Source organism: Sceloporus occidentalis, unplaced genomic scaffold (genome assembly GCF_023333645.1).
Source record: "Sceloporus occidentalis isolate IW3139 unplaced genomic scaffold, rSceOcc1.0.p SCAF_3, whole genome shotgun sequence".
NCBI classification, from domain to species: domain Eukaryota; kingdom Metazoa; phylum Chordata; class Lepidosauria; order Squamata; family Phrynosomatidae; genus Sceloporus; species Sceloporus occidentalis.
The window spans coordinates 165,542,400-165,570,208 of record NW_028316983.1 but is presented as its reverse complement, the minus strand read 5'-3'; the positions used below and the strand labels follow the sequence as shown (position 1 = coordinate 165,570,208).

At 40.4% G+C, this 27,809-nt stretch overlaps 2 protein-coding genes across 3 annotated transcripts; one reads left to right on the top strand and one right to left on the bottom strand.

Annotated features, from left to right (window-relative positions):
- The first annotated feature begins 968 nt into the window (after window positions 1–968).
- LOC149317056 (transmembrane protein 14C-like) lies at window positions 969–13,790 on the top strand. Its single transcript, XM_089516768.1, has 5 exons — window positions 969–1,189; window positions 4,435–4,511; window positions 10,492–10,593; window positions 11,425–11,512; window positions 12,478–13,790. Exons 2-5 carry the CDS (start codon window positions 4,436–4,438, stop codon window positions 12,533–12,535), a joined length of 324 nt encoding a protein of 107 aa, XP_089372894.1. The 5' UTR covers window positions 969–1,189; window position 4,435; the 3' UTR covers window positions 12,536–13,790.
- On the bottom strand, window positions 4,848–9,653 carry LOC149317057 (uncharacterized). Of its 2 annotated transcripts, XM_089516767.1 has the most exons (4): window positions 9,572–9,653; window positions 8,486–8,570; window positions 6,484–6,591; window positions 4,848–6,221 (listed from the first exon to the last, which is right to left on the bottom strand). In XM_089516767.1, exons 2-4 carry the CDS (start codon window positions 8,509–8,511, stop codon window positions 5,957–5,959), a joined length of 399 nt encoding a protein of 132 aa, XP_089372893.1. In that variant the 5' UTR covers window positions 8,512–8,570; window positions 9,572–9,653; the 3' UTR covers window positions 4,848–5,956. The 2 variants fall into 2 exon arrangements, 1 of the variants encoding a protein (XP_089372893.1); XR_016280566.1 differs by lacking the exons at window positions 6,484–6,591; window positions 9,572–9,653 and having other exon boundaries at window positions 8,486–9,448.
- Window positions 13,791–27,809: the final 14,019 nt, after the last annotated feature.

Here is a 27,809-nt window from a genome sequence, read left to right as displayed (position 1 = left end):
ATGCCATCTCATTGGACAGCCACTCTGACTTCGTCGATTGGCCGCAGTGTCACATGTGCAGTGCTTCACCTGTACAAGGCATTGGTGCATCAATGTGCAAGTGATAACACTGGCAAAGCACAATCATGGAGGCCCCCCTATACATGCCCCTTTCACCCCTGCCCCCTTTTTGGACTGTCTGGCTTGTGTATATCGTCATTATATCCATTGGAGTTGTCTTACTTTCATTTCTTTGCCGCAGGTTGTTTATATGCAGTTGCTAAGATGCACATTTTCTGGCTTGCATTGGACTATCCCAGCTTCTTTTAGCTCCAGAGTGCAGCTTCAGTCGGTTGTCTCAATGCCTCACCTTCAAAGCAGCTGGAAACTACATTATTTTGCCCATCTGTTTCACCCCTCAGTTTTAATTTCCCTCCCATTCAGGCTGTTTACAAGCATCTATGGCAGTTAACTTTGGCTGCATCTGCACTGCAGAAATAATCCAGTTTGACACTGCTTTAATTGCTATGGCTCTATGCTATGGAATTCTGGGAATGGTAGTTTGTAGTGGCCCCAGCACTCTGACAGGGAAGGCTCAATGTCTCACAAAACTACTATTCCCAGGATTCCATATCACTGAGCCAGGGCGGTTAAAGTGGCATCAAACTGGATTATTTCTGCAGTGTAGAAGCAGCCATTGATACCAGGACTGAACAACATAAAGGAAACTTGTGATTTGTAGAAAACAATGGGTTCTAATTAATAGAGTGACACTGATATTTGTGGCGCTGTCTCAGTTGCTAAGTGTAATATGGGCTTAGAGATTCTGCGTTTATGACAGCCATGTAATGTTTCCCTATGGGCAAGTACTGTCATTTTAGTACATCCCCAATAAACTACAATTCCCAGGATTCCCTAGCATTGAACCAGGGCAGTTAAAGCGGCCTCAGGCTGGGTTATTTCTGCCGTGTGTTTTGGGCCTTTGCTGCTGCTCCTTGTCGTTAGAGAGAGTTATTGCAACTGCAGCCAAAAAGGGCGGGAGCCTTTGGGTAGGCCTCTGCTGCTGGGCCTCTGGAACCCGAGGAGAGGCCGGCTTTGCTCTTTATTAGGCCCCTGTCACATGGCTGGAGCTTTGGAAGCTGGGTGTGTGTGTGTGTAACGGCGTTGCCCTCCTTCCCTCGCATACGTTCCATTGCTGCAGAGTAACGAGGTGAGTAACGCCGTTACATGGGGGCTCGCGCGGCCGTTCCTTCCTATGCTCCTCTAGCCCCAATCCTCTCCCTCCCTCCCTCCCTCTCTCTCTCTATATATTGTACTAGATTAAAACAGCAGCATTTTTGGATCCCAAGCTGCATCTTTGTTGCTGCTGTTGTTTGTTGTTTGTCGTTGTTGTTGTGTGCCTTCAAGTCCTTTCCTATTATTATTATTATTTATTTCCTAAGGCAACCCTATCATGGGTTTCTTCAGAGTGGGTTTTCCCATTGCCATCCCTTGAGGTTGAGAGAGTGTGACTTGCCCAAGGTCACTGGGACTGCATGATATGTTTATTATATTTATATTATATTATTTTATATTATTATTATTATATTTATCCTGGACAGAAGGTTGAAATGGAGGATGCGTCCTGGAAAAGGAGAGGGTGACCACATATAACTGCAAAGGAGGGCAAGGTACCTCAAAATGGAGGGCCTCCAAGAAAAATGGAGGACATGACCAAATACAATCTCAAAACACTCCTATCGGTATAAATTCAGGCTGCTTGGTCATGCTCGGAATGGAGGACATTCTGGAATCCCTCCTGGACACAAGGTGGAAATGGAGGACCTGCCCTAGAAAAGGACAAGGTGACCAGATATTATAACCGTAAAGGACGGCAAGGCGTTGCAAAATGTAGGACCTCAAGAAAAATGTAGGGCAATACAAAATAAAAGCTGGGAACACTCATGTCAGTGTCTTCATGCTTCTTAGTCATGCTCAAAATCCCTCCTGGACAGAAGATGCAAATGGAGGACCTGCCCTGGAAAAGGAGGGCCCCCGGTCAGCCTGCACCCAGTGGGTTTCGTGGCCAGAGTTGGAGTCCCAATACTCAAACCACTATGCCATGCAGGCTGGCCAATGTAAAAAGATAGTAATAGTGTAGTGTAGAGATAATGCAGTTTGACAGCATGTTAAATGCTGTAGCATAACTCCTCACCAAACTACATATCCCAGGATTCTGCAGGATGGAGCCATGGCAGTTAAAGTGGTGTCAAACTGCATTATTTCTACAGTGTAGATCAGTGATTCTCAAACTTTGGTGCTCCAAGTATTTTGGACTTCAACTCCCAGAAGCCTTAGCCAACTTGGCCAACAGTCAGGAAGTCTGGGAGCTGAAGTCCAAAACATTTGAAGGACCAAAGTTTGGGAACCAGTGGTGTAGATGAACCCCCAGAGGGGTACTTTAAAACCAAAGTAGATTGAATAGAACGATTGAAAACAGGATTTTCACCAAAAGACATCCAAAGCGGGAGTGATAGGCAATGCAGTGCGACATGCAAAGGCAGTTAGGTCTAGGCAGGCAATTCTGATGATGGTGCTGGACTCAACAAGAGGGGTTTTGTCCTTTGAACTGAGATCATCCTGCATCAAAGTGTCCAAGTCTGGAGATCCAGAATTTTTATCACTTGTCAAGCGTGGCTGGATCATGGAATTGCTCTGTTAGGAAAATAACAGTGTTTGAATCTAAATATTTTGCAACACCTTGTTCCAGCTTTTTGATGGTGGCTGCTGGTTTATGCAAAGATCAGTGGTGGTTTCTCCCATATAGTGCATGCAGGGTGGTTGTTTATTGCAGTCAGATTGACTTCGACTTAGGGCGACCCTATGAATGAGAGACTTCCAAGGATGCACCTGTTTTATTTTATTCTATTCTATTTTATGTACAACGCTCTGTAAACCTACAGTGCTTTATTAATAAAGTTTAATAATAATAATAACAACAACAACCTGCACTGTTTATAAATTTTATACTGTTTTTTTAAATCTAGTTGATTTTAATTGACTTTTAATTTTTTATTGTAAAGTTTTTAAATGGCTATTTGTGAGCCACCTTGGGTCCCTTTAAGGTTGCATCGAAATAAAGTGAAATAAATAAATAAAAATACACTGAAGAAATAATGCGGTTTGATACCCCTTTAACTGGCATGGCTCCATCCTACAGAATCAGCTTTAAGAGGCACCAGCACTCATTGGCAGAGAAGACTAAAGACCGTGTAAAACTACAAGTCCCAGGATTCCATAGGAGGGAGCTACAGCACTTAAAAGTGATGTCAAACTGCATTATTTCTACAGTATAGGTGCACCCCAAATCACCCTATCATCAACACAAAACTCTTCTCCAGCACCACATTCCAAATGAGTTTATTTTCTTCCTCTCAGCATTCTTCATTGTCTGCCTTCCACAACCGTGCATAGAAATGGGAAATAAGATGGCACGGATAATCCTAACTTTAGTATTCAGTTATATACTGTATCTTCATAGTTCCCGATCTTGCCTGGTTTCATAGCTACCCTTTCTATTCCTTCGTCATCTTCTGATTTCTTGACTATGTTGTCCATTCTGATTAACGATGGAGCCAAGGTGAAGATCATGAACTATTTCAATGTCTCCATCATCATCATTATCATCATCATCATCATCATCTAACAATACAGTTAAAAGTAATACAATGCACTATTAAAACCCTTTTTTAAAAAGTATTCCGTTCTACAATCGTGCATATTCTTCCTTGATGTGTGATACATCCAGCCTGAAAGGACTGGTCACTGCCCGTTGTTGTTGTTATTGTTGTTGTTGTTGTTGTGTGCCTTCAAGTCATTTCCATTGGGGTTTTCTGAGGCTGAGAGTATGTGACTTGCCCATGGTCACCCAGTAGGTTTTCATGGCCAAGCAGGGATTCATACCCTGGACTCAAGGGTCATAGTCCAACATTCAAACCATTATGCCATGCTGGCTCAGTCCATTGGCCATACCCACATCATGTGCCACCAGGAAGCATTATCTGTATTCCATGGTCCATATGTAGCTGAAACAGCCAAACCTTTTTTTAAAGATGTACTGAAATAATAAGGCAATTTTCAAGCCTACCAACACATCATCAAATCACCCCTTTTGCTACTCTCTAAAGTTACATATCTTCTTCAGGATATGTTTATAAGATTATAAGAAACATAAGATTTCAGCCTTAAAAAGCTCTTTATGCTCCATCCTATGGAATCCTGGGATCTGTAGTTTTACAAGGCCTTTAGCCCTTTTCTGCCAAAGAGTGCTGGTGCCCCACAAAACTACAGTGAAGTGAAGTACAGTGCACACTTAGGTGTTTCTGTTTAGCCATAATGCCATTGTGGGACTTACTCCAAGCTAAGAATATATCAGATTGCATTCTAAATGCATTTCTTTTCTTTGTTGTATTCCAGAATGGGAGTGGACTGGATTGGTTTTGGCTATGCTGCATTAGTGGCCTCTGGAGGGATAATTGGCTATGCAAAAGCAGGTATAGTACTGGTGTATGGTCGTGGTCTGTCATTTTATCCAATTAAATTGATCCCCTGAAATAAACTTTTTAAAATAAGTAAGAAGTAGTTTAAGGATACATTTTTCAGTCTGTCAATAGATAAAGAGCTGCTGTTATTTGTCTTTGGAACAGAACGCTGATCTGCTCTTGCAGGCAATGCATATTCCTCTTATTTGAGGTAGTGCTTTGGAAAGATAAACTCCCAAACAGCTATCTACTCTGGTATACCGACCAACTTATTGCAACACCCTGAGCTGTGTGCACTTGCAAGCAGTCTTATTTTCCTCCAGTTTACAAACATGGTCTGTTGAGGTGTTAAGTCACACATTTTATTTTTTTCCAGAAATGTGCTGAGGACAGATATGACACATAGCTCATTGACATCTAACATGTAAATTAGCACATTGGAAGTACAGTCACAGCCTCATTGAAAACAAAAAACCTATCTCTGTGGCCTAAATTTAATAGAGGACATCCACTGAGCAAACTGTGTCTGTCAAACACAATCTCCCCTCTGCAGTTTCTGTTTCATCCCATTAGTGCAAGGAGAGCTGAAAGCCCCCAAGGCTATTTTTCATGTGATGCCAAGGATCTTTGGGTTGGGGGGGGGGGGGAATTGGTCTGCAGCACCAGTGTTATTGGATTTAGATGGTTGGGATCATCTGAAACTCATGCAGTATTTGCTTTCTTATCAAATATATGCTCTCTTGTACCTAAATTTACTTATGCCTCTAAGTTTCTCCACTAAAATGGAGATCATAAGAAAAAAGGAGATTGGTGAAAGAAAATGTCATCCCATTTTGGAAGAAGTCTTCCATTGGTATCTAGACAGTTAATGTTTTTGCTTACTTCTGCAAGGCTTACTTGACCTGGTTGCTTCTTTTCACATGTGCATATGGTTAGTTTTGGATTTAAAAAATTGGCTGATACATATTCAATTACTCTTCTTTTTGTGGAGTAGGAACCTGTCCCCATTCTTTACATTTTATTTCTACATTCTATTAAAGAAATGACATCCAGGAATACATCTACTTTGTTAACTGAGATATACCTGTACAGATATCATTAGATCATCATTATTTACAGTAAGGCTGCACTCTCATGCACAATGAGAGTTTTTTAAAATTTATTTCTGAACTGGGAATAGGTGTTACAAGCCTTGAAACGATCCAGCTTAAAACACACACACACACAAGGGGGGAAGATAGAAAAAGTATGTGTATCCAAACGTTTTAGGATACCAGGTCTTTTTTCCTGTCTGTGATGAAGTCAATTTCAGTCTCATGAAAATCAAATAAAGAATCTATGCAACTATTAGTGGGTTTTTGTTGAGAGGAAATTGGTGTGCCCCTCCCCCTCATGGCCTTCTCCACAAATGAATAATTGAACAAGGTCTCAAGAACCGACAGTAGCAGTGGTAGAGATCAAAATACAGCAACAGAAAACCTTGGGGACACATTCTTCTCTGGGCTGTCCGTATAACTCCCATTAGCTTCAATAGAAAGTTTGTGGTATTGATTTGCAATAAGAGTTTTCGTGTCATTGAGGCTCATATCTGATCCTCTTGCAGGACTTTGATGAGATGATGGTTTGACAGGTGGACCTTGAGGTGCTTCACAATCCCTATATTGTGCAGTGGGGAGAGGGGTCCAAATGGTAGGTTTTATCGTGTCCTTCAGCTGAGTCCCTCTGCAATCGGAAGAGAAGTAAATCAAAGGAACAGGAGACACCTTCTGGGTCAGCCAAGTATTGTAAGCAGAGCTTGGAAACTGTCTATGCTAGCTGGCAGATTCTGGGAGTTGTAGTCCAATAGAATAATTTTTCTAAGCTCTGGTTTTAATTTACTATAGTGTACCTGAGACTGAAGAAGGACTTTAAAGAAATATTTGGATTGTAGGTCTACCACTGACTCCCAAGAACATTGATAAGTATACTTATGAAAATGACAGACCTCTTTTCATTGCTCCCAGATGTAGAGATGAGGGCAAAATGACTGGATAGGAAATACTTCCAACCCTTTAATAGTGCCTTTGATGCTTCAAGCCCAATTAGTTTTGACCTGCAGATGGAACAAGTGGCATTAACAAGAGGTACTGAGTGCTCCCTTAAGCCCAGTTAATGGGACCACTCAATAGTAGCCCAAAGTGGTGACATTTCAGTTTCTTTGACAGGTCATTTCTCTTTATATATAAACCAATAATTGGACTAGAAGCAGTCTCCTAAGCCACTGTCCTTGAATAGCGAACAAGGTCTCAAGAACCAACAGTAACAGTGGTAGAGAAAAAAAATACAGCAACAGAAAACCTTAGGGACATATTCTTCTCAGGACTTGTGTGTACAACTCCCATCCATTGCAAGAGTAATGCACCATAAGGGCTTATTTTAAAGACAATAAAAGTACTGTAAATGGTCTATTTTGTCCAGAGAAAATTTGTGCCTGCAGAAAAAGAAAAAGGGAGCTGCTCGTTTTTAGAACAACCATGGTTTGCATAAGCCATAGTATGCACAATTTGGATGCAGCGTTATGTTATAGTTAGACCAAACCCTGGAGGCCATGTGACACGCATGAGGGACAGAAAGGAAGCATACAAGCTCATCTTTTGGACAAAAACATCCAAACATCCAAATCTTTGAGAGATTAAGCAATTTTATCGGTAGCCTTTTTCATCATGCCAAGTAATATATTAATATTGTGGAACATTGATTCAAAAAGGGAATTTAAACACTGAGGTAACTCTTTTCTGGTCCCAGAAATTCATATACAATAATTTAAGTTAGTTGTGCTTTATGAAGCTATCTTCTGCAAGTTTTTCAGATCCCAGACCCACTTTTAATCCCTTCCTAAAATATGAGACTTTCTTTTTATCACCGTTTGACCCTCCTCCCTGCTTTTCTTTCTCATTTTCTTCTGCTCTTTCTCTCTCATTTTCAGTTTGTTTTCTTTTGTTTGCCAAGACCTTTAAAGAAACAATGAATCCAATGTGGTGTCCTGATAGTGGGACTCAGTTTACTGCTTGAAGACCAGTACTATAGATCACCCAGCTGGAATCTTTAAAAACCACAACTACTCAGAGCTACCCAAATCACAGCACTTCTTCAGATACAAAACATGCTTCCAGCTTTCATTCCCTATACATTCCTATTCCCTATATCAAGTTGAGTAATTGCATTGAAACCAGGGGCTGGGGCCAATTTTCCCCCAAAGCTTCCACCTGCAAGCAGTACCTTCTCCCCAGGAAGCTCAAATAGCTCCAATTTCCTCTGCAGTCCCTCTCAAAACGGTGGTAGGAACGTCTTTGCAGGACCTTCTGCATAAATTGAGGCACAAATTATCTGAAATTGGCACAATTTTTAACAAACTGTAAGGAGCTTTGACTTGGGATGGGATTAGGTATTGATGGATGGCTTCAGGGCCACAAAAATGGGATCTAGGGCCCCATTCATACTGAGCTATTTGCGCTGTCCTCCCCCTGAATCTCTCTGGAAGCAAGTGCCCACTATTTACCCCAGAGTAATTTAACCCGAATGCCATGCAACTCCAGGGAGAATTCTCATTTGCCGAACCAGTTTTAAAAAAGGCTCCTTTGCTGTCAATCAAATTTTCTTCTGCTGTCGTCAAGGGTGACGTTTCTTACAGCGATTGGGCCACCGGATGGGTGATTTCCCCCTTTCCCCCCTCCTTTTTTTTTAAAAAAACACAGGCACCAGTATGTGCATATTTTGTCAAATTTAAAAACCTCCTCTGTGTGTGTGTGTGTGTGTGTGTGCTGTGGGTATTTGGGTCACTGCAGGTTATGGATCTTCCCTTGGCCCCGTGTTCAACCCCAAAATGCAATCTGATGCCATCTCTGCATTTTGCATCCTCCCTCCTTTCCACCCCAGAGTGCCTCATACACATGTAGTAGTAATAATAATAATAATAATAATAATAATAATAATAATAAATTCCTTACCTCGGAAAGCCAGAAAAGGATGCCATGCATTCTTTGCTTTCCCTAGGCTACCCCTGAATTCCTTAGAGACAGTAGCAAAAGCATTCTGTATCAATTTGCCAAATTGGAAAGAGAAACGTTTGTAACATTCGCATTGTAGCATTCACAAAGGAAAAAAGCCTCCTGCAAAGTGCCTTGCTGCTGGAAGCAAGGAAATGAAAGGTAATGTGAACAGGCAGGCAGACACATTCTATCTATATATCTATCTACCTGTAGCAAAAAACATGTGCATAGTTTGCCAAAAATAATAAAAAAAAGAAAAAAGAGAGAGAAAGCTACCTGGTGCGAAAGGGAGGCTTATTCCGTTCTGTGCCCTCCCTCTGACCTGCCCTGAATTGACCCTTCGTCTTGTTCCTTCCTTCTCTTCCTGCTCCATTACATTCTATCTATATATCTACCTGTAGCAAAAAACATGTGCATAGTCTGCCAAAAAACCTCAAAATGCAAGCTAATTCCATCTCTGCATCCTGCATCCTCTCTCCTTGCCACCCCAGAATGCCTCATACACATGTAATAATTAATTAATTAATTCCTCACCTCAGCTACCTCTGAATTCCTTAGAGACAGTAGCAGAAGCATTCTGTATTAATTTTCCAAATTCAAATTGGAAACAGAAACGTAACATTCTCAGTGTAGCATTCACAAAGGAAAAAAGCCTCCTGCAAAGTGTCCTTTGCAGCATTTCCTTTGCTGGAAGCAAGGAAATGAAAGGGAAAGTGAACAGGCAGGCAGCCACATTCTATCTATATATCTATCTACCTATTGCAAAAAAACATGCTCATAGTTTGTCAAAAATAATAAAAAAAGAAAAAAGAGAGAGAGGAAGCTGCTTGGTGCGAGCTTCATCCTGTGCCCTCCCTCTGACCTGCCCTGAATTGGCCCTTCGTCCTGCTCCTTCCTTCTCCTCCTCCTGCTCTGTTACAGATTGCCCTCCATGGCCCCCTTCTTCCCCCCGGCTCCTTCATCCTCCTCCTCCTCCTCCGTCACTTTCTGCAGTTCCCCCCTCTGCCCTCCCTCTGACTGCCCTTTGCATCCCCCGTCAGTCACCCCGATTGCCCTTTACATCCTGTCACCCCGATTTTCCTTTTTTGCATCCTTCTTCCAGCTTCTTCTTCTTCCTTCTCCTCCTCCTCCTTCGCCCCGATGAAGGGGAGGGAATGTTCCGCCCACTGCCCTCCCTCTGACCTAAATCCCTCCCCTGAACTTGACCTGATCATGATCAGGGGCAAGTTCATATTCACCGAACCCGGGTTTTTTTCAAAAGATACGGCTTTTACCCCGATTCCAAATTACCTGCACTAAGGGACATTTGCCCTGAAACAGTTGTGGAAGCCTCGGATTTGCTTGTGGGAGATTCGGGGCGAATATGAACTTCACGTGCAAGATTCAGTTCCTGATCTGGGGTAAAAGGTAGTCTGAATGGCCCCTAGGATACAGCCCATGAGGTATATTTTCCCACCCTGTCCTGTACAAAAATTATTTCTCTAGTACTGGAAATGAGGCAGCACAGGCCACTGCACCTAAGAGGACTGCATTGGGGCACAGAATTTTCCTGTTATACCTTGCTGCTGCCCTCACCATCTGCTGTCTGAGGCTGCATCCACACTGCAGAAATAATCCAGTTTGAGGCCACTTTAACTGCCCTGGTTCAATATTATGGGATTCTGGGAATTGTAGTTTTGTGAGACAGTTAGCCTTCTCTATCAAAGAGCTCTGGTGCCATAATAACTATAATTCACAGAATTCTATAGCACTGGTCTATGGCAGTTAAAGTGGTGTTAACCTGGATTATTTCTGTGGTGCAAATGCAGTGTGAAATTACTAACGTTCTCTGTTAAACGATAGGCTGGTCCTTCCACTAATAGCTTTTCTTTGCTTTACTTGTCAGTATAGAATAAATGTTTTTGATGTTTTTGTATTCAGTGTGTAACAACTCTTCAATGAACCTTTTTTTATATACATTTCAGGTAGTGTCCCGTCTTTAGCTGCTGGACTTCTTTTTGGGAGTTTAGCTGGACTGGGAGCTTACCAGCTATCTCAAGACCCAAAGAACATTTGGCTTTCTCTGAGTGAGTATTCCTTTACAATGTATCTATGTGAAATACATGAAAATAATTCTTGCAATAACCTTTTGAAGGAATCTATCTTTTGCATCTTTTGTTCACAAAATATTGCTTAGCAGCAACAAAACCACTTAACACTATAGATTAAATATCTTCTTTTCTGAGGGCCCTGGTTTGTAGTACATTTTGAGTCATTTAATGTTTTCTGTTTTGTTATGAGAAAGTGATTACAGAATACCAAAATGCATGTGCATAGCATTATTTATGGATGAAACCATGTGTGCAAATAATAAATTAAGAAAATTCAAAACACCATTACTAGGGAGTGAACCACAATGGATACCATGGGACTGACTTCAAAGAAAACATGGGTAGGATTTCTCACTGCACACATCTTTAAATGTGTTCATATGAAAGAGAGGAAGATTTAAAGTTCCATTTTAAGTACTTCGTTGTTGTGTGCCTTTAAGTCATTTCCAATTATAGATGATAATTTTATAAAGTGATGTAAAATCTTAGTTTTGGTATATTTTCCTAACCTCCAATATCTCCCTTTTTGGTTTCTGTATGTCTCCCTTACACAACCTTGTATTTTGCAGGTATGTTGGACTATAACTCACGTTATGCCCAGCTACCATGGACATTCTGGTTGGGGATTATAAGAGTTGTAGGTCAAAACAGCTAGAGGTGGCAAGGTTGGGGACGGCTTTTGTATGTTGAATACCATTGTACTTGTTATGGCTGGTTTTTTTTAATCATTCTCTGCATTTTGGCATCCTCTCACAGAAACACCCATGAGATAAGACTGCCATGTTTTAATTTTTTCTCCCCAATTAGTTGCTTCTGGAACCTTAGCTGGTGTTATGGGTGCAAGATTCTACAGCTCAGGAAAAATTATGCCTGCAGGACTGATTGCTGGTGCAAGGTATTATACTGCATCTATGTGCTTTTCTTTCTTTCAGTGTTAAGGCTGCACGCTTGCTTAAGAATAAGTCCTATTAAATCAGTGGGGTTTACTGATATCTATGGGATTTACTGATACATAGACTGTATTATATATTTTTTTTTGCAAGAAATGAATTCTAACAGTTCATATGAATAACATTTGGGAGAACATTTTTGTTATGCATTTTAAAACTATTTGTTAAATAAGATTGGGCTGGTGCAGCTTTGAAAATTGTGGGTGCTAGTTACCTCCCAAGTTATTGTCTTTCCCTGCCCTATCTCCTGTCATCTGAATTCTAAAAATCAACCAGAAGTGTCCCTTCAGCCAATGAACTTCTGTTTAGTATACCCAAATGAATGAATACTTTACATGACTTCTAGGGGACTAGGTGGTATCAGTTTGGCAAGGCTGAGAGTTGAGATTGCTGACATAATGGATTACTATTAGACATCTCCTGATCACATGAAGAGTACAAGTGGGGAAGTCAACATTGCCATGCATGTAGCCCTGCCCATTACATCCTCCTTTATCTTTGGCCTTTCTCCTTAATTCCTGACCCTACCATGTTGGGGCATTATACTTCTGAAGGGGTGTTATACTTCTGTTTGTCAAAAAATGAGTAGCATATTCCATATGATTGGAAGAAATCTACTCATACCTGCTTGAAAGTTAGCAGAAATCTCTTCACACTTGTGCTCAATATAGCAAGACCAATGACAGATTTGGAGGGACCTGATTCACAGGGGTGTGCAGGGAACATTACCCTACTACATACTTATGACACATGTGTTCAGGCAAACTCCTGAACAGGGCTAGTATGATTGCTTTTTGCCATTGGTGTTCCAGTTAGATAGTAAAAAAATGTTGGGACAGAGAGATTATGTGGAAAGTGGTGTTGTTTTCTTTCTGTCATGTCTACAAACTGATTACATTTTTCTTTAAAGTTTACTGATGGTTGGGAGACTTGGACTGAAGATGTATGAAAAACCACACGAGGGTTAATGGACATTCCAAGAGGCTTGAGATGTGAATAAGAAGACTCAATATGCACCAGGTTGAATGCAGTATGCAACAGATTGACAGAATACATGCTAAATACTAAATGGACTAATTTTAAAATGCAGAATAACATTCTGTCTTAGTATACAAAAATATACTTCCACATTCCAGGAATAAGTAGTGTTTATGATATGAAAATTGGTGTTGTAACTTGTTTGTAATTCTCTTTCTCACAAGTTAAAGGCAGTTTGTGTGATTAGGAAAGCAGTTGTTGTTTTAATGGAGATTATAAACTGTGAGCTAGTTGGAAAGGTCTGGCAGGATGTAAAATTTACTGCTCTTCTGGAGGAAGACAGCAAACAATATGATCTGGCTGAGCTTACTTCTATTCCTGGGCCCAATTGTCTTATTGTAAGTTTCATCATAGACCTTTACAGTACATGCTAGCACAACCACCACCATTACTTGCCAAATTTATATACCAAGATCACTTAAGGGCCTGAACAGACAGACCCAAATAAAGTTGCTTTGGGTCACTTTGGAGGTATACTGTTTAAATGCTGCATGTGTCCTAAGAGGCCGGAAGTTGTGCTAAAGTCACGCTCCAGTCCTAAAGACTGGAGCGCAGCTTTGACGCAGCTTCTGGCCTCTTAAGATGTGTGTGTCATTTAAACAGCATACCTCCAAAGTGACCCAAAACAGCTTTATTTTGGCCTGTCTGTTCGGGCCCTAATTTAGGAGGAGCCCCATGCTGCTTTCCCCCATGTAGTGTGTTTAAAAAAACTGTGGCCCTCTTGTGATGGTGTTGGACTCCAGTTCCCATCAGGCCGAGGCAGGCCAGGCAGTGCTTGTAACCAAGACCACAAGGACAGACACAGTTTCTTCACTTGAGTCATATAGGATGTCGCCATCTCAAGTTTCAGAGGATGCAGCAGCTCCAACGTAACCTGAAAAGTTTTCAGTTATAGGCTTGTTTCTGTATGACAGTGCTTTTTCTTACTGTGTTAAGTAAAATGCCACTGAGAAGGTATATATAGAGATATAATTATGATTGTCAAAATGATTTTGAACTGAATAGATGAAACTTTTTCATTCTTCTTCCTCAAACTACTTTTTAAATTAATAGAAAGTGTTGAAATGCAGTTGTAGATCATGTATCCATGTCTTGTTTTCTTATTTTTTTGTAACAGATGAGGGAAAATATTGAATTCTATGCATATATTATCTTTCTTAATACCATTAAAGTCTACCCAGCCTACATGAAGCTTCTGTTGTGATTTTTTAGGGTCTAAGATCTATTGGACTTTGTGGTGGCTGAAGCTGATACAAGCCATTTTGTTCCCTGAAATTAAATTCAAAGTGGCCTTCTCCATTTTACCTGTAGGGACTCACCAGGCTGAATCTTACTTCCACACTGGCGAAGGCACAGCATCCTCCACCTCACCTGAAGCAACAGGTTAAGTCAGAAGGTTCAGTCCAGGCTGTGTGGAACACATAGCTTCATCCTCCAACAGCCAGTGTTGTTCATTTCCCCAGCCTAATTTAAGTAGAAAAAAAATCTATTGTCCATTACATCCAACACTTGTTAAAATAAAAACCATCTAGCTTCCTCTCAGTTGATCTGATTCTACCTTTATTTGTTCCATTTATTAAAATATTTCTATAACACTTTTTAAGCAATCATCCTTCTGTTTACCTTAGAGCTGGGGAAGTGTCCTGGTCTACAATGACTGGATGACAAGGGAAGGAAATGTGAAACCAATTATATTCAACCACAGGCCAGAATGCTGCCCTTTTCATTTCAGCATGGGTGAAATGACTGTGATACTAAGGATGACATTACTGTTGTTTATTCTAAGAGTGAAGTGCTGAAAAAAGCCCTGACGCGAGGTTTACTATAGAAATAGCAAATACTGTAATTTGCCTGCAAACTCACGAACAAGTAATTTTAATGTAGGTGTATTGGTAGTTGGGCAGGAGGGTAGGTGTATAGGTAGTAGAACCATATTGTGCCTTTAATATTCAAGCAGGGAAATGAGGTTGGAATATTCCTGCGGAGACACAAGAACTTTAATTATCAGGTACAGTGTAGAAAAAGAACTGGAATTAATGTTATCTATTAGCAGGATTGAGTCTTTCAGATGTACTAATCCCTTTGTTTCATAAACATTACATCCTCAGGGGTTCATTCCAAATTCTGTTTTATTTGCATTCAGCAGCACTTCAAGAAGACCCTAAACAAAGAGCCTGCTGGAAAAGAGGAGGGAGAAAATGCATAATACATTTCTGAAATAGACACACACAAAGTGAACCTGCAGCATGCGGGATTACACAAATATTCAGAAACTCAGAATATTTCCAGGGTTAATGAGAATTGGTTGTTGGAGAAGTATAACAAGCAATTCATGTTATACATGTGGGAGTGGACTGTGTTTCTGGATGACCCATATTCAGTCTCAGTTCAGTAATCTTGCTCAATTAGTTCCATTTCAGTTTGGTCCCTTGGTTATGGGACAGAGACAGCTTTGGTTGCCTTGGTGGGTTACCTACACTGGATGGTAGACAGTAGGAGTGGGCCCTGCTGGTTCTGCTGGACCTCTTGGGAGCTTTTGGTACCATTGACCACGGTATCCTGAGTTGCCTTGCTGGGATGAGATTTGAGGGCACTGTTTTACAGTGGTTTTGTTTCTTCCTGGAGGGATGAACTTGCTGTTTTAACTTGTTTCTTATGATGTTTTTAATTTGTTGTTTTAACTTTTAGATTGTGCGCCATAGGCAGGCTTTTTATATATTTTTGATTTTACTTGGTTTTGTACAGCGCCGTGTAGACTTACGGCACTTTATAAATAAAGATGATAATAATAATAATAATAATAATAATAATAATCTTGTGAGACTTCTCCTCAACCCCCTAGCTGTTAGTCTGTGGGGCCCCTCAGGGCTTGGTTCTATTCTCCATGATATTTAACCTATACATGAAACCATTAAGAGAGGTTGTCTGGAATTTTGGGATTCATTACCATCAGTATTGAGATTACATCCAACTCTGTTACAAGCCAAGGAGTTTCAAAACTGGTGCCTGTCATCAGTAATGGAGTGGATAAGAGCAAACAAATTGAAACTTAATCCAGGCAAGATGGAGGTGCTTCTGGTCAGTTGAAAGGCAGATCAGGGAATAGGGATTCCGCCTGTGCTGGATGGAGTTACACTCACACTGAATATACAGGTCCACAGCCTGGATTCAACTCTGAGGCTGAAAGCTCAGCTTTCACTAGTGGATAGAAGTGCATTTGCACAGATAAAGCTTGTACACTAGTTGTACCCATTCCTTGAAACATTAGATCTGGCCCCATTGATACATGCCTTAGGTATATCCCAGTTGGGATATAGTTGAAGCTGTCTTTGAAAAGTTCAAAAACTACATCTTCTCCAAAGAGCTGCAGCCAGATTGCCAACTAGGGGCTATTACAGGAAACATACAACTCCTTTGTTGCAACAGCTTCACTGGTTGCCATTCCATTTCTAGACTGCTGCTTTTGACCTATACTGCCTTATACAGTTTAAGTCCAGGTTATTTGAAGGACCATATTCTCACTGATGAACCAGACCATGCTTTGAGATCTGCTGGGGAGGTTTTTCTTTCTGTCCCTCCACTCTCACAGGTACACCTGGTGCAAACATGGGATAGATCCTTCTCAGTGGCTTTCCCCAGGTTTTGGAACTCCCTTCCTAGAGAAATTAGATTGGCACCCTCTCTACTGTTTTATCACAGAAAGTCCTGATCTGACAAGTATTTGATGAGCGACCATATAAGAATTTGATGAGTAACTGTCTCACCTAAATAATATCCTGCATCTTGCTAACTGTTGTGCTGAGGGTGTGTGGTTATGCATGCGCGTATTTGTTTAAGTTTGTATATGGTGTTAATTTTTTATTGTTTAATTTTGTTTTAACTTTAAGATCTTGTGAAGTTTAACAATGTGTTCTCTGTCGGGGATGCTTTGATTTGGATTTCCTGCATAGCAGGGGGTTGGACTGGATGGCCCTTGTGGTCTCTTCCAACTCTATTATTCTGTGATTCTATGATTCTATGATTTAACTTGTTGTAATCTACTTTGAGTTCCGAACTGGGAAGAGGGTGGGATAAAAATAAATATAATAAATGATCAGAACAGAAAGAGTTTCTTCATTGGGTTGCTTTGTTTGTTTAACCTCTGAATTGGCTGCCAGAATTTATTGTGCAAAAGTTGGCCATTTGAACTTTTACATTTTCATAGTCACTAAGTTTCTAGGTCAGTCAAGCTGATCTTTCAAGCATCATTTCACAATCATAATTACATGAAGCTTGAAAGAACGTCTTAAAAGTAACAACTTCTTGGCATAAGGAAAGGCATAATAATTATCCTTTTAAGATGATAATATGGTGACTGCCAATGTTGTTTTTAGTTCTGTATGTGTGTGATAGAGTTTTTACTGTAAAGCATTTATTTGGGGGCTCATTTTAGATCATTTTTCTATTTCAGTGTTTGAAAAACATAATTGAAAAATGTATAAGAAACAACATAGTGGTGATGCATTGCTAATGTGTCTGTTTTAAAGCATCAAGTAATCTGTTACTTTTTAAAACAAATACAAAGTTCAGTACTTATTTGATGTTTATCCTCTCTTTTCCCAGAACATGACTAAAACACAGAAGCCAGCATGGTGTAGTGGTTTGAGTGTTTGACCGCAACTCTGGAGATCAGGGTTCAATTCCTGGCTTGGCCATGAAGCCCACTGGCTGACCTTGGGCAAGTCACACTCTCTCAGTCTCAGAGGATGACAGTGAACAAACTTGCCAAGAAAATCCCATGATATGTTTGCTTTAGGATTGCTTTAAGTTGGAAACAGCTTGAAACTAACAACAAAAGTCAGAAAAAACTTGAAGTCACAACAACAAGTTATTATAATAAAACAGCATTAAATAGTTAACACTAATAAGATGCAAGTTTTTAAAGTTTTAAAAACATAATAATTAACATCTTTTTTTAAAAAAGGCACTCAACCATTCAAAGCCGTTCCTCAGCATCCAACAGTTGTTGAAAGCCTTCCTTTATAAGAAAGTCTTTGCTTGCTGGGAAAGGGCCCACTTAGCTTCTCATAATGTGGAGTTGTACAAGGTTGGGGTAGCCCCTGAGAAATGTGCCTCTGATAAATGCACAAATATGTGTTTAGCAGTGAAGCAAATAAGAAAAAGTCCTGGGCAGGCCTGTACAGAAGATTATGGTGTATATATAGAGTGCAAAGCTTGGTAGAACATGTGTATCGTTCTCCTGTAGACTCTGAAAGATGTAGAGTGGCAAAACCCCAAGATGACAATGATGATTTAACTTTATACCCAGCCTTCTTCTAAAAACTGTGACTTGCATTCTTATGGCAGTAATAGCAGTATTAGTGTAACAGTTGAACTTGCTACTGATCTTTTCCCCAGATCTGCTTCCTTATACCCACGTGTGCATCAGCAAATGCTGTTGCTATTTGTACATCACCACCCCCAACTACTGGAATCAGCAAGGTACTACCCCCAACCCAATAGTTTTCCACAGTCTTCATCCAGGAATGAGAATTTTTTTTTTAAAGTTCTCAATCATATTGGCTTTGATTGAGAGTTCGTGCATGGCAGGGGGGTTGGACTGGATGGCCCTTGTTGTCTCTTCCAACTCTATGATTCTATGATCCTACGATTCCATTGTTCCTTTAAAAGAATCTTTTACAAAATGCAGTTGTTGTTGTTGTTGTGTGCCTTCAACTCGTTTCTGACTTATGGCGATCCAAAGGTGACCCTATCATGGGGTTTTCTTGTCAAGATGTGTTCAGAGGAGGTTTGCCATTGCCCTCCCCTGAGGCTGAGAGCATGTGACTTGCCTCATGGTGCCTCCTAATTCCTACAAGTGAGGGGACCTCCATGTAAACCTCCTGTTTGTGATGAACACTTTAATACTTTTAAACACACACAAACTCAGATCCCTACCTGCCTCCAGATATTCTTGCCTCATTGTCTAATGGTAGGGCTGGGCTCAATCCGAAGACTACACTTCTATCATTCTTTGACTCAGATCAGAGACAGCTCTTGAATAAAAACCCTTATTCATTTATTATTGGCAGCAGCCAGGTTAGAGACTGTGGCAGACTGAATAACAGCTGGGAGGTGTGCCCTAGATACTTGGTTCACAAAAGGCAGGTGGGCTGCACTTACTGAGATATTAACATGCCACTAAGACTGATTTTGGGTTCAACTGCATGATTTTTAGAAACTAGGGTGTTTTTTGTATCATACATAAACCTTGTCTTCTCTTCTCAGAGGCTACATCTCTTTCTGGAAAGATAGCATTTACAAAACATACAAACAAAGAGAATCGAACCTTCATGCTTTATATGCTTTTCCTCACAGCTAGCAATTACATGAGGATTTAATTGGACTTTCATGATAATCACAGCATGAGCCTACTGAGTGACCTGATTTGCAAGGCATGATGTTTTTGTAGAAATTATAAGAAAAGCACAGAGGGTGGGTGGGTGGGTGTGCTGCAAAAACATAACACAGTATATTATTTAAATGCATTGGGTCCTTGGTATCTGCTGGGGTTTGGTTCTGGGGCCCCCCATTGATATAAAAATCCATGGATATTCAAGTCCCATTAAATACAATGGCACAGTAAAATGGTGTCCCTTATATAAATGCGGTGGTTCAAGTGGTTAAGACGCTGACTCTGTTAATTGCAAGATTGGCAGGTTGGCAGTTAGAGGCCCGGGTGCTGCATGATGGGGTGAGCTCCCATCACTAGTCCCAGCTTCTGCCAACCTAGCAGTTCAAAAGCATGCAAATGCAAGTAGATAAATAGGTACCACTGTGGTGGGAAGGTAAACAGCGTTCTATGCAATCATGCTGGCCACATGATTGCACAGTAGCCTCTGACAATGCTGGCTCTTAGGCTTAGTAATGGAGAAGAGCACCACTTCCTTTGGTCGGACACGACTTGACAACCTTGTCAATGGAAAATACCTTTACCTCTACTTATATAAATTAGCAAATTCAAGGTTTGCTTTTTAGAATGTATATCTTTCTAGAATATTTTCAAGCCATGGATGGTTGAATCTGTAGATAAAAAAATCCATGGATATGAATACTGTAATATGAAACCTGACAAGATTCTAGTCATCATAGGAGTGAGGATTGTGTGAAGATTGCAGTTCTTACTCTCAGTATGTTTTTGTAACTTATCATGCTGTAATATTAAGTACAGTCAGTTTTATGCTTGTCTTCTCATACTATACATTGTTTTCAGATGTGATTTGTTATTTATGCCGCAGAAGGGCAACATCTGTAGATTGGCAAGCTGCACACACCAGCAGCAGAATCTGCATTTGTTGCTGCATTGTTGGTTTTTTTCTTTTGCTATGTGGAAAAAAGATTTGAGCTCAGAATTCCAGATACGTAGGTCCCAAACACACGGCAGAAATAATCCAGTTTGAGACTGCTAGGAAATCCTGAGGATTTCAGTTTGTTGTTGGCACCAGAGCTCTCTGACAGAGAAAGCTAAATGTCTCACAAATCTACAGTTCCTGGAATTCCCTGGCACTGAATCAGGAAAGTAAAAGCGGTCTCAATTTGGATTATTTCAGCAGTGTGTTTTGGACCTTGGTCCTCAATCTATTAGCAAGTTGATATTGCAATATACCAGCCCTTTCCAGGGATTGTGAAAACAACACTGGGAAAGGAAAGAAGGTAGTCAATTAAACATTAGTAGATAAAAAGCTAATTGTGCTAACATCCCTGTTCTTCTCCTTCTCTAGCCAGTCTGACAGCATGTGCGGATAATGGGGGCTAAGAGAGGTCAACCTGGCGTTAAACGATGTATTTAAACTGGGCCAATGCCTTTGACCTCTTCCAAAGCATTCAAAGCAGTCTTTACCGAAAATTCGGCATTGTGTCATAGAACAAGTAGTGACAGTCAGTCTTCTTATCTAATATGATTTTACATATATAAAATTCTGGTATATGGAACATCAACAACATAAAGTGCATGTGGCCTCTTAACTTTTGATGATTGTAGATCAGGAGTAGGCAGACTTCAGATTCACAAGATTAATTTTATTTTTATTAAAGTAAAAATAATGGATCATGCAAGTGTACAAGAATTTGTGATTATCAGAATGCAATTTCACATGTCATTTCACGCAATCCTACTCTGCAGGTTTTTCTCTTGTTCAAGTCATCTCATTTGCTGCTGGAGGCGGGAAAGGTTTTAGTTGTTGCTATTGTTAGTTTGGAGTGAGAAACCCTCACTGATCTACTGCAAATCCCTCAGAGATCTTGATCCATTCTTCTGCACCGGTAGGAGATCAAACGTATGCAGGAGAGACAATGTACCTACTACAATTCCTTCTGGTATAGAAGAAGGAATTGTAGCTTTTGTCTCTGTAAGACAGACCTGACCTATCACTATCCTCTCTTCTCCATTGCCATTAAAGGATCAGCAGTCCTGTTGTCCTTTGCATCTTGTCAGCCTAAAAATATCAGTGCCAAACTAGGTTAGAAGGACAACAGTCTGATGAGTTTCAGTTTCTTCTCTGCGAAAAGATGCTTAAAAAAAAATCACAACCCAAACCTAATCTTTGTAATTTCCACCTCTATTGTCAGTTACCAGCATCTGGTTGTCAGAGGAATAGTCTCTGAAAATAAAATAGTCTCTGCCCTTTTGTCTATCATAACTACTAGTCATCAGTTGACCTGTTCTCCATGTAGTCATCTTGTCTTTTTATAAAGCTGTTTATGCTAGCAGTCATTACATAATTTCAAAGTAATTACCTTGCACAAAATACCTTTAATAGAAATCTTAATAACTGCACAGATAAAATCCAGATGAATCTTTGTCTGTATTTACTGGATTAATAACCAGAAAAATATTTTTAAAACTGGGAAGGGGTGGAATTACATGGGGTCAAGAAGGACATACTAGGAGGCAAGGAACTAAACAGCTTTTTAATATAATCTGGTTATTAAAATAAAAAGTATAACATGTATTGTACCTCAATTCTGAAAAGCTACATTTCAGAGTCTTGACTGTGGAACCCTAAATTATAATATTAATGGAAGAGGGGAGAGGCGGACACCAAAACACACAAAGGATCTAGGTCTGCAGTCCTGCTGACATAGGCAGAGACTCAGTGGCATTTTGCCTGGATGCAGAGGACTGCGGGATTGGTGTCAAAAGCAGCAGTAAGGAGAAGCGATCGATATACAGCCCATCATAATTTAATGACACTGGCTTTAGAGATCAACTGTCTTTTGCATGCTCTGGTTTGTTGGGTCTTTTTCTTTCTTTTTTTCACTACTGCTCAGAAGATAACTAGAATTTCTGATTCTCTCTCTGTATTTTTCAATAGAAAAAGCCTAATTAAATATTTGGTAGTAGCAATAATACAAGATACAAAGGGCTATACCAAGACAGAACAGCTTTCCTGGCCCGTCACATGTTGAGACATTATAATGACTGCAGTTACAGTTTTCTATTCCTGTAGTTTTCCAGAGGCTGTGCAGACTGTCCCTAAGAAGCGACCAGCAGCCGCCTCCAGCTGCACCAGATCGGGGCCGTGACAACTGCATGCTGAAGCACCAATCTGGCCTTTCCTGAGCGCAAAAAGGAGCTTCAAAAAGCGGCTCATTTTTGCACCCTGGAAAGGGTGCAATAGCTGTGGTGCCACAGCTTTAAGGCACTCCTTTGGTGTTGTGTCATGTGGACACAGAGCCAGAGGAGTACCGTGATGGTGTGTGCTGAGTGGAGAGGCATGTGGAATCACACTGCCCTGGGGGCGGAGTTGGGGCAAGTGTCATGTGGATGCCACACCCCAGCTCCACCCCTAGTCCGACCTTTATGGTCGGTGTGCACAGCCCCCCAATTGGGAACCAGTGTAGTGTACTGGTTTGAGCGTCAGACTATGACTCTGGAGATCAGGGTTCAAGTCCACGCTCAGCCATAGAAATCCACTGGTTGACATTGGATGACTCACACACTCGCAGCCCCATAAAACCCCATGATAGGTTCACCTTAGGTTGTAAGTGAGAAACTACTTGAAGGCATAAAACGACATAGGGTCTCAGTCCCCCCACAGTGCAGAAACTTAGAAATATCAGGGTTCTAAACTGAAGAAGAAATTCACACAGAAAATGAGGTATTCTTGAAACACATGGAACAAGAAAGAGCATCATGATGTGGCTAAGAGCATGGTCCCATATCTCCTTTGAATATCTGTTGACTATTGTGGAAATAATACCCATAAAGAAAAGTAGTAGCCTCAAACAGATGGGTTAAAAAAAAGTGGTTTCAGGCTGCTTTGGGGGTGTGGCATTTAGATGACCACAGCCATGCAAAGGGGAGAAGCCGGACTAAAAAGAAGCTGAAAGAAACCGCTCCTTCTGGAAAAGTGCACACCTTTGATCATGCTTATAAACGCTCTGGTCCCAAAGGAGCGCTCCATCCTAACTCTAATACTAAGATGGTGTATAAATGCACCGGTGCAGGTGAGCATTTAAAAAGAATGGAGCCAGTGGTCGGAGCAGCAATGGAAAAAAGGAAAAGTGTGACATCTCCAGTGTACAGCACACACATCGCCAGTGGTGTGTTCCTACAATGATGCTCATGGATGGTGGGGGCAAAAGTTTTATATACACACACACACACACACACACACACACACACACACATACTCAGCAGCACAGCTTGGGCTGCACCATGCAGTTGTGGCATGTGCATGTGGGCCATCTTGGGAGCGGGGTCTCGCTCTTGGAAGAAGCAGCTTCGGGGTGCTGTTTCTTGTCCATCTGCTTGACCCCATAATTATTCTCAAATTGTGAATCACTTGAAGAGATATATATGGAAAAGGAGCATGGCTGGAGAATTATGGGAGCTGTAATCCAGAAAAGCTTTCCAACCTCCAGTTCTTATAGGCAAAAACTTTGTAATTATGTCATGGTATGAAGCAGAATGATAATTTTATTATTTTCCTCTGCATATTTCACAAATGCTAATAGAAGCTAAGCCATGCAATGATTTGCTCAGTCTCATATTCCATTCAATGTCCTCTTTTAATAACATTAAATAAGATGTAATGGCTATGCATTCATTCATGTATGAATCTCATTTTCTTCTTTCTTTTTTTCAGTTTAGTATGTTGTTGTTCAGCCTGTATGAAATTTGATTGTTATGTCTGAAATGTTCAGTTGTAATTTAGTTTTTAAATTGGAAAAAAATCTGGATATCTGCCATAGCCAGGCACATGATAGGAAGAGACAGACAGAGAGCAGGTGGGAACAGAGCGCATATCCACTCTAAAAAAAAACCCTTTCCTCCAGATTATGCTTGTGACGTCTTAAGTGGGCCATTGAGCTGCCACTTGGTTCACACATTGAAGTTCTACACACTATTAATTTAGATTTAGAGTAAGAACACTAAAATCACTAATGAGAAATTTAATGCAAAGTTTTCACCACTTGATAAGCATGTACCGCAAATACGCCATGTTCTTAATCTCCCTAATATAAATATCTTCTGTGAACTCTCTGCAGGTACATACAAAACATCTAATTCTTTGTAATAAGGTTCTCTCTTTTGCACACTAGGGCTTTAGTATAAGGCACTATTAAAGCAGCTGTTTCATGGGGGGGAAACAAAGAACATTGTGGGGTTTCGGTATAGAAATGTAGTCAAAGAGATCTGGAAATGAATGGTGAGGTTCCAGGGAGAAATGAATTTCCATTAGTCTGAAATGGAAAACTACTGAATCAATGACTTAAAAGACTTCATTCTACATCCTTTGCATATGTAGCAAGCTTATAGCTAGGGATGACTCAATAATGCCTCTGTGTGTGGGAGAACCAGACAGGTCTGAATCACCAGTTTCTTTATCTCTGAATCACTATTAGCATCATGTAAAACAACCACAGTTCTCAGGGTTGCATAAACCCAGATGGATATGATGAAAAACCATGTGGTTGCAAACTGGCTTGCTCAAAATTCATTATTTGTAGTGAAGGATGTCACCCTGTTTAGACAGGAAACTTTAGCACATTATTTAATTATGAATATTTCCCATATTATTTTGCAAGCAAACTCTAACTTCTTAGTTCTATTTCTAAACCTTGCAGATTTTCACACTGATTGTTATCTTTAAAAAGCTGGAGAACAGCTGATATGGTATGGAATAAAATAATTTGATACAATATAGGAGTTGTTGAAAAAGATTCCAGGTGAGCAAAAACCAATCAAATAAGTGTGCTCAACTGTAAATTTTTCTAGCATTTTTCCTAATAGCAAATGAAAAATATCAGAATGCTGTCCACAGCAAAGTTGTGAAAAAATGCGCTCTCATCCAGTTGACACTTCATAATTTCTTTTGTAGACCTTAAAAATAAGCACTGTGTTTGCATTTCCATCACAAAATGAATGTATTCAAAGGTAGTAACCTGAGCATTACTGCAACAGCCAGCATAGAGTAGTGGTTTAAACATTTGACTCTGACTCTGGAGACCAGGATTTGAATCCTTCCTTGGCCATGGACACCGACTGCGTGACCTTGGTAAAGTCACACTCTCTCAGCCTCAGAAGAGGCAACCCCCTTTTTAACAAATCTTGCTAAGAAAATGTATAGTTTTGCCTTTGGGTCACCATAAGTCAGAAACAACTTGAATGCACACAGCAACAACCATCTGAAAATGGTTTTGTTTCCTGCATCATCACTCATTTACATAAAAGTGCCTGCACCATATTTTCCTCACTGTGTAGGCTGAGTTCCAATGCATAGAACCCTCTTCTGCCTGACTCTTTACAAAACAGCTGAGACATTTTTGGTTATGAAAAACCCAAATTATGTCAAACAGTAAATTAATTACAATTAAAATATTTACTAGATCCCTATGGTTACACTAGACATTTGTTTGTATTAAACTGTAGCTGTGGACAAGGAAAATAAGAACAAATATGTTAAGATTTTTAGCCTTGGGAACACACAGAGAATCTGGATGTGGTTGAATACTATGGCCTAAGAGTAGATACTCTGAGCAATCAGCACATGCTTCCTTTCCTATCTTTGAAATGTCTGGCTAGAACTGAATAATGTTTTTTTAAGGGCATGACAGCACTTACGGCACCATAACTCTCTCAGATTTGTCTCTGTCACCACTTTCTATAACAGTGAACCTAACCTAGGCTGTGAGTACTGATAGGACTAGAGTCACAACAGGGGGACTGGAAAAAAGACGTTGGCATGCTCAGAGGAACAAAATTTTCAGAAATATGGTAGATCTTTAAACATGTGTCCCTTCAAATCATTTCTGATTTATGGTGACCTAGACATCAGGGTTCAATTCCCAGTTCGACCATGAAACTCACTGGGTGACTTTGTGCAAGTCGCATGCTCTCAGCCTCAAGGGAAGGCAATGGCAAACCTCTGAACTAATCTTGCCAAGAAAATACCATGATAGGTTGCCATAGGGGTCACCATAAGTCAGAAATGACTTGAAGGCACACCACACACACACACACACACACACACACACACACACACACACTCTGAGCCTGTTACGAGGTTTTCTTAACAGAATTTGCTTAGAGGGGAATTTCCCTTGCCTTCCTCTTAGGCTGAAGGTACAACTGCACTATAGAAATAATGCAGTTCGACACCGCTTTAACAGCCATGGCTCCATCCTGCAGAATCCTGGAATTTTTAATTGTGAGAGACATCAGAAGTCTTCGGCAGAGAATGCTAAAGACCTTGTAAAACTACAAATCCCAGGATTGCATAAATTGGAACGACAGCACCTAAAGTGGTGTCAAACTGCATTATTTATACAATGTGGATGCATCCAAAGAGAGTGTGACTTGCCCAAGATCATTCTGTGGGTTCTCATGGTGGAGCAGGGATTTGAATTCTGTTTTCCATGTCCAGGATTCAGACCACTACCCATGTTGGCTCTCATGCAGAGGTTTTAAAAAATATAGTAATATAATTCAAAAACAGTGGCCCTCAAGGGGCTAGTGATAATAAAATTAAAATAAAGCAAATTAAATTAAGATAGGAAAAAAACCACCTAAGAGAGACACATTAATTTAAAAACATGACCTGACTGGGGCAGCAGTGTGGGGGCAAAGAATTAAAGCCTCCTAATCCCCACACCAATCTGATTCCAATCCAGATTAGGGTCTCCATGCCTGCTCTATTAATTTAAATTGGGTGACAAGTGTCTCACTTAACTTTGGTCTTACAGCTCTGGAACCCAGTGGAACCACTTCATTGCAATTTACTGGAATTTGTTTAGTTTAGGTTAGAAGACATACAATCAGTTGTGTTAGTCTGGTTTGACTGGTAAAAAAATATCCAGAGGTGCAATTGGGAAATGCTAGGCTTGTATTTAAAGATTTTATGGGGGTGGGGCTGGCTTTAAGTGAGAATTGTGCTGAGACTGTAGGGATGGGGCTCTTGCCCATATTCCCTGGTAGGACCTTGGCAGCACAGAAAATGTAAAAAAAGATGAAGACAGAAATAACCCAATTATGCTAGTCAAAGGGAATGCTTGTTTGAATTGCCTTGAGTTTTCTTTCCTTATATTGGAGAGTTTTGGAATTGTGGACCTTTCCTTGGCATACTTTCAATATGCCAGTATTGGAAAATATGTTTGTGTTTGCAAGGGAGCACATAAATGGGAAAGCAAATGAGCTGGAGTTGCAAAAAAGAATAAAACAATTCCTTCAGCGAGGCAGAACTGCTGGCAGAGAGAAAAGCAAAGTGGAGAAATAGTACGCACTCATCACCTTTGCCACTATTGTCTACATGAAAATGAAATAATATTATTGATTTTTTTCAATTGCCCTTTAAATCATATGAAATATAACTATTTGCTATTATTATTACTATTTTATTTATTATATTTCTATCTTGTCTTTTCTCCAGCTCTGTGAGTAGAGTTGGGATAGAAGGTAGGCCTCAAAACCTGAGCTGACTCATATTGAAGGCTATGGTCCTTCAGATACCTTGCACCAAAGCCAAATAGGGCTTTACAGATTATAACCAGTATTTTGAATTGTGCTTAGAAACAGACTAGTAGCCAGTGGGCCATTATAACAAGGGCATTGTATGCTCCCTATAACTAGCCTTACTCAACAGTCTGGGGATACCTCTTTGAACCAGCTGAAGTTTCCGAATATTATTTGTACAACAATGCCTCTAAATGTTGATGTCAGTA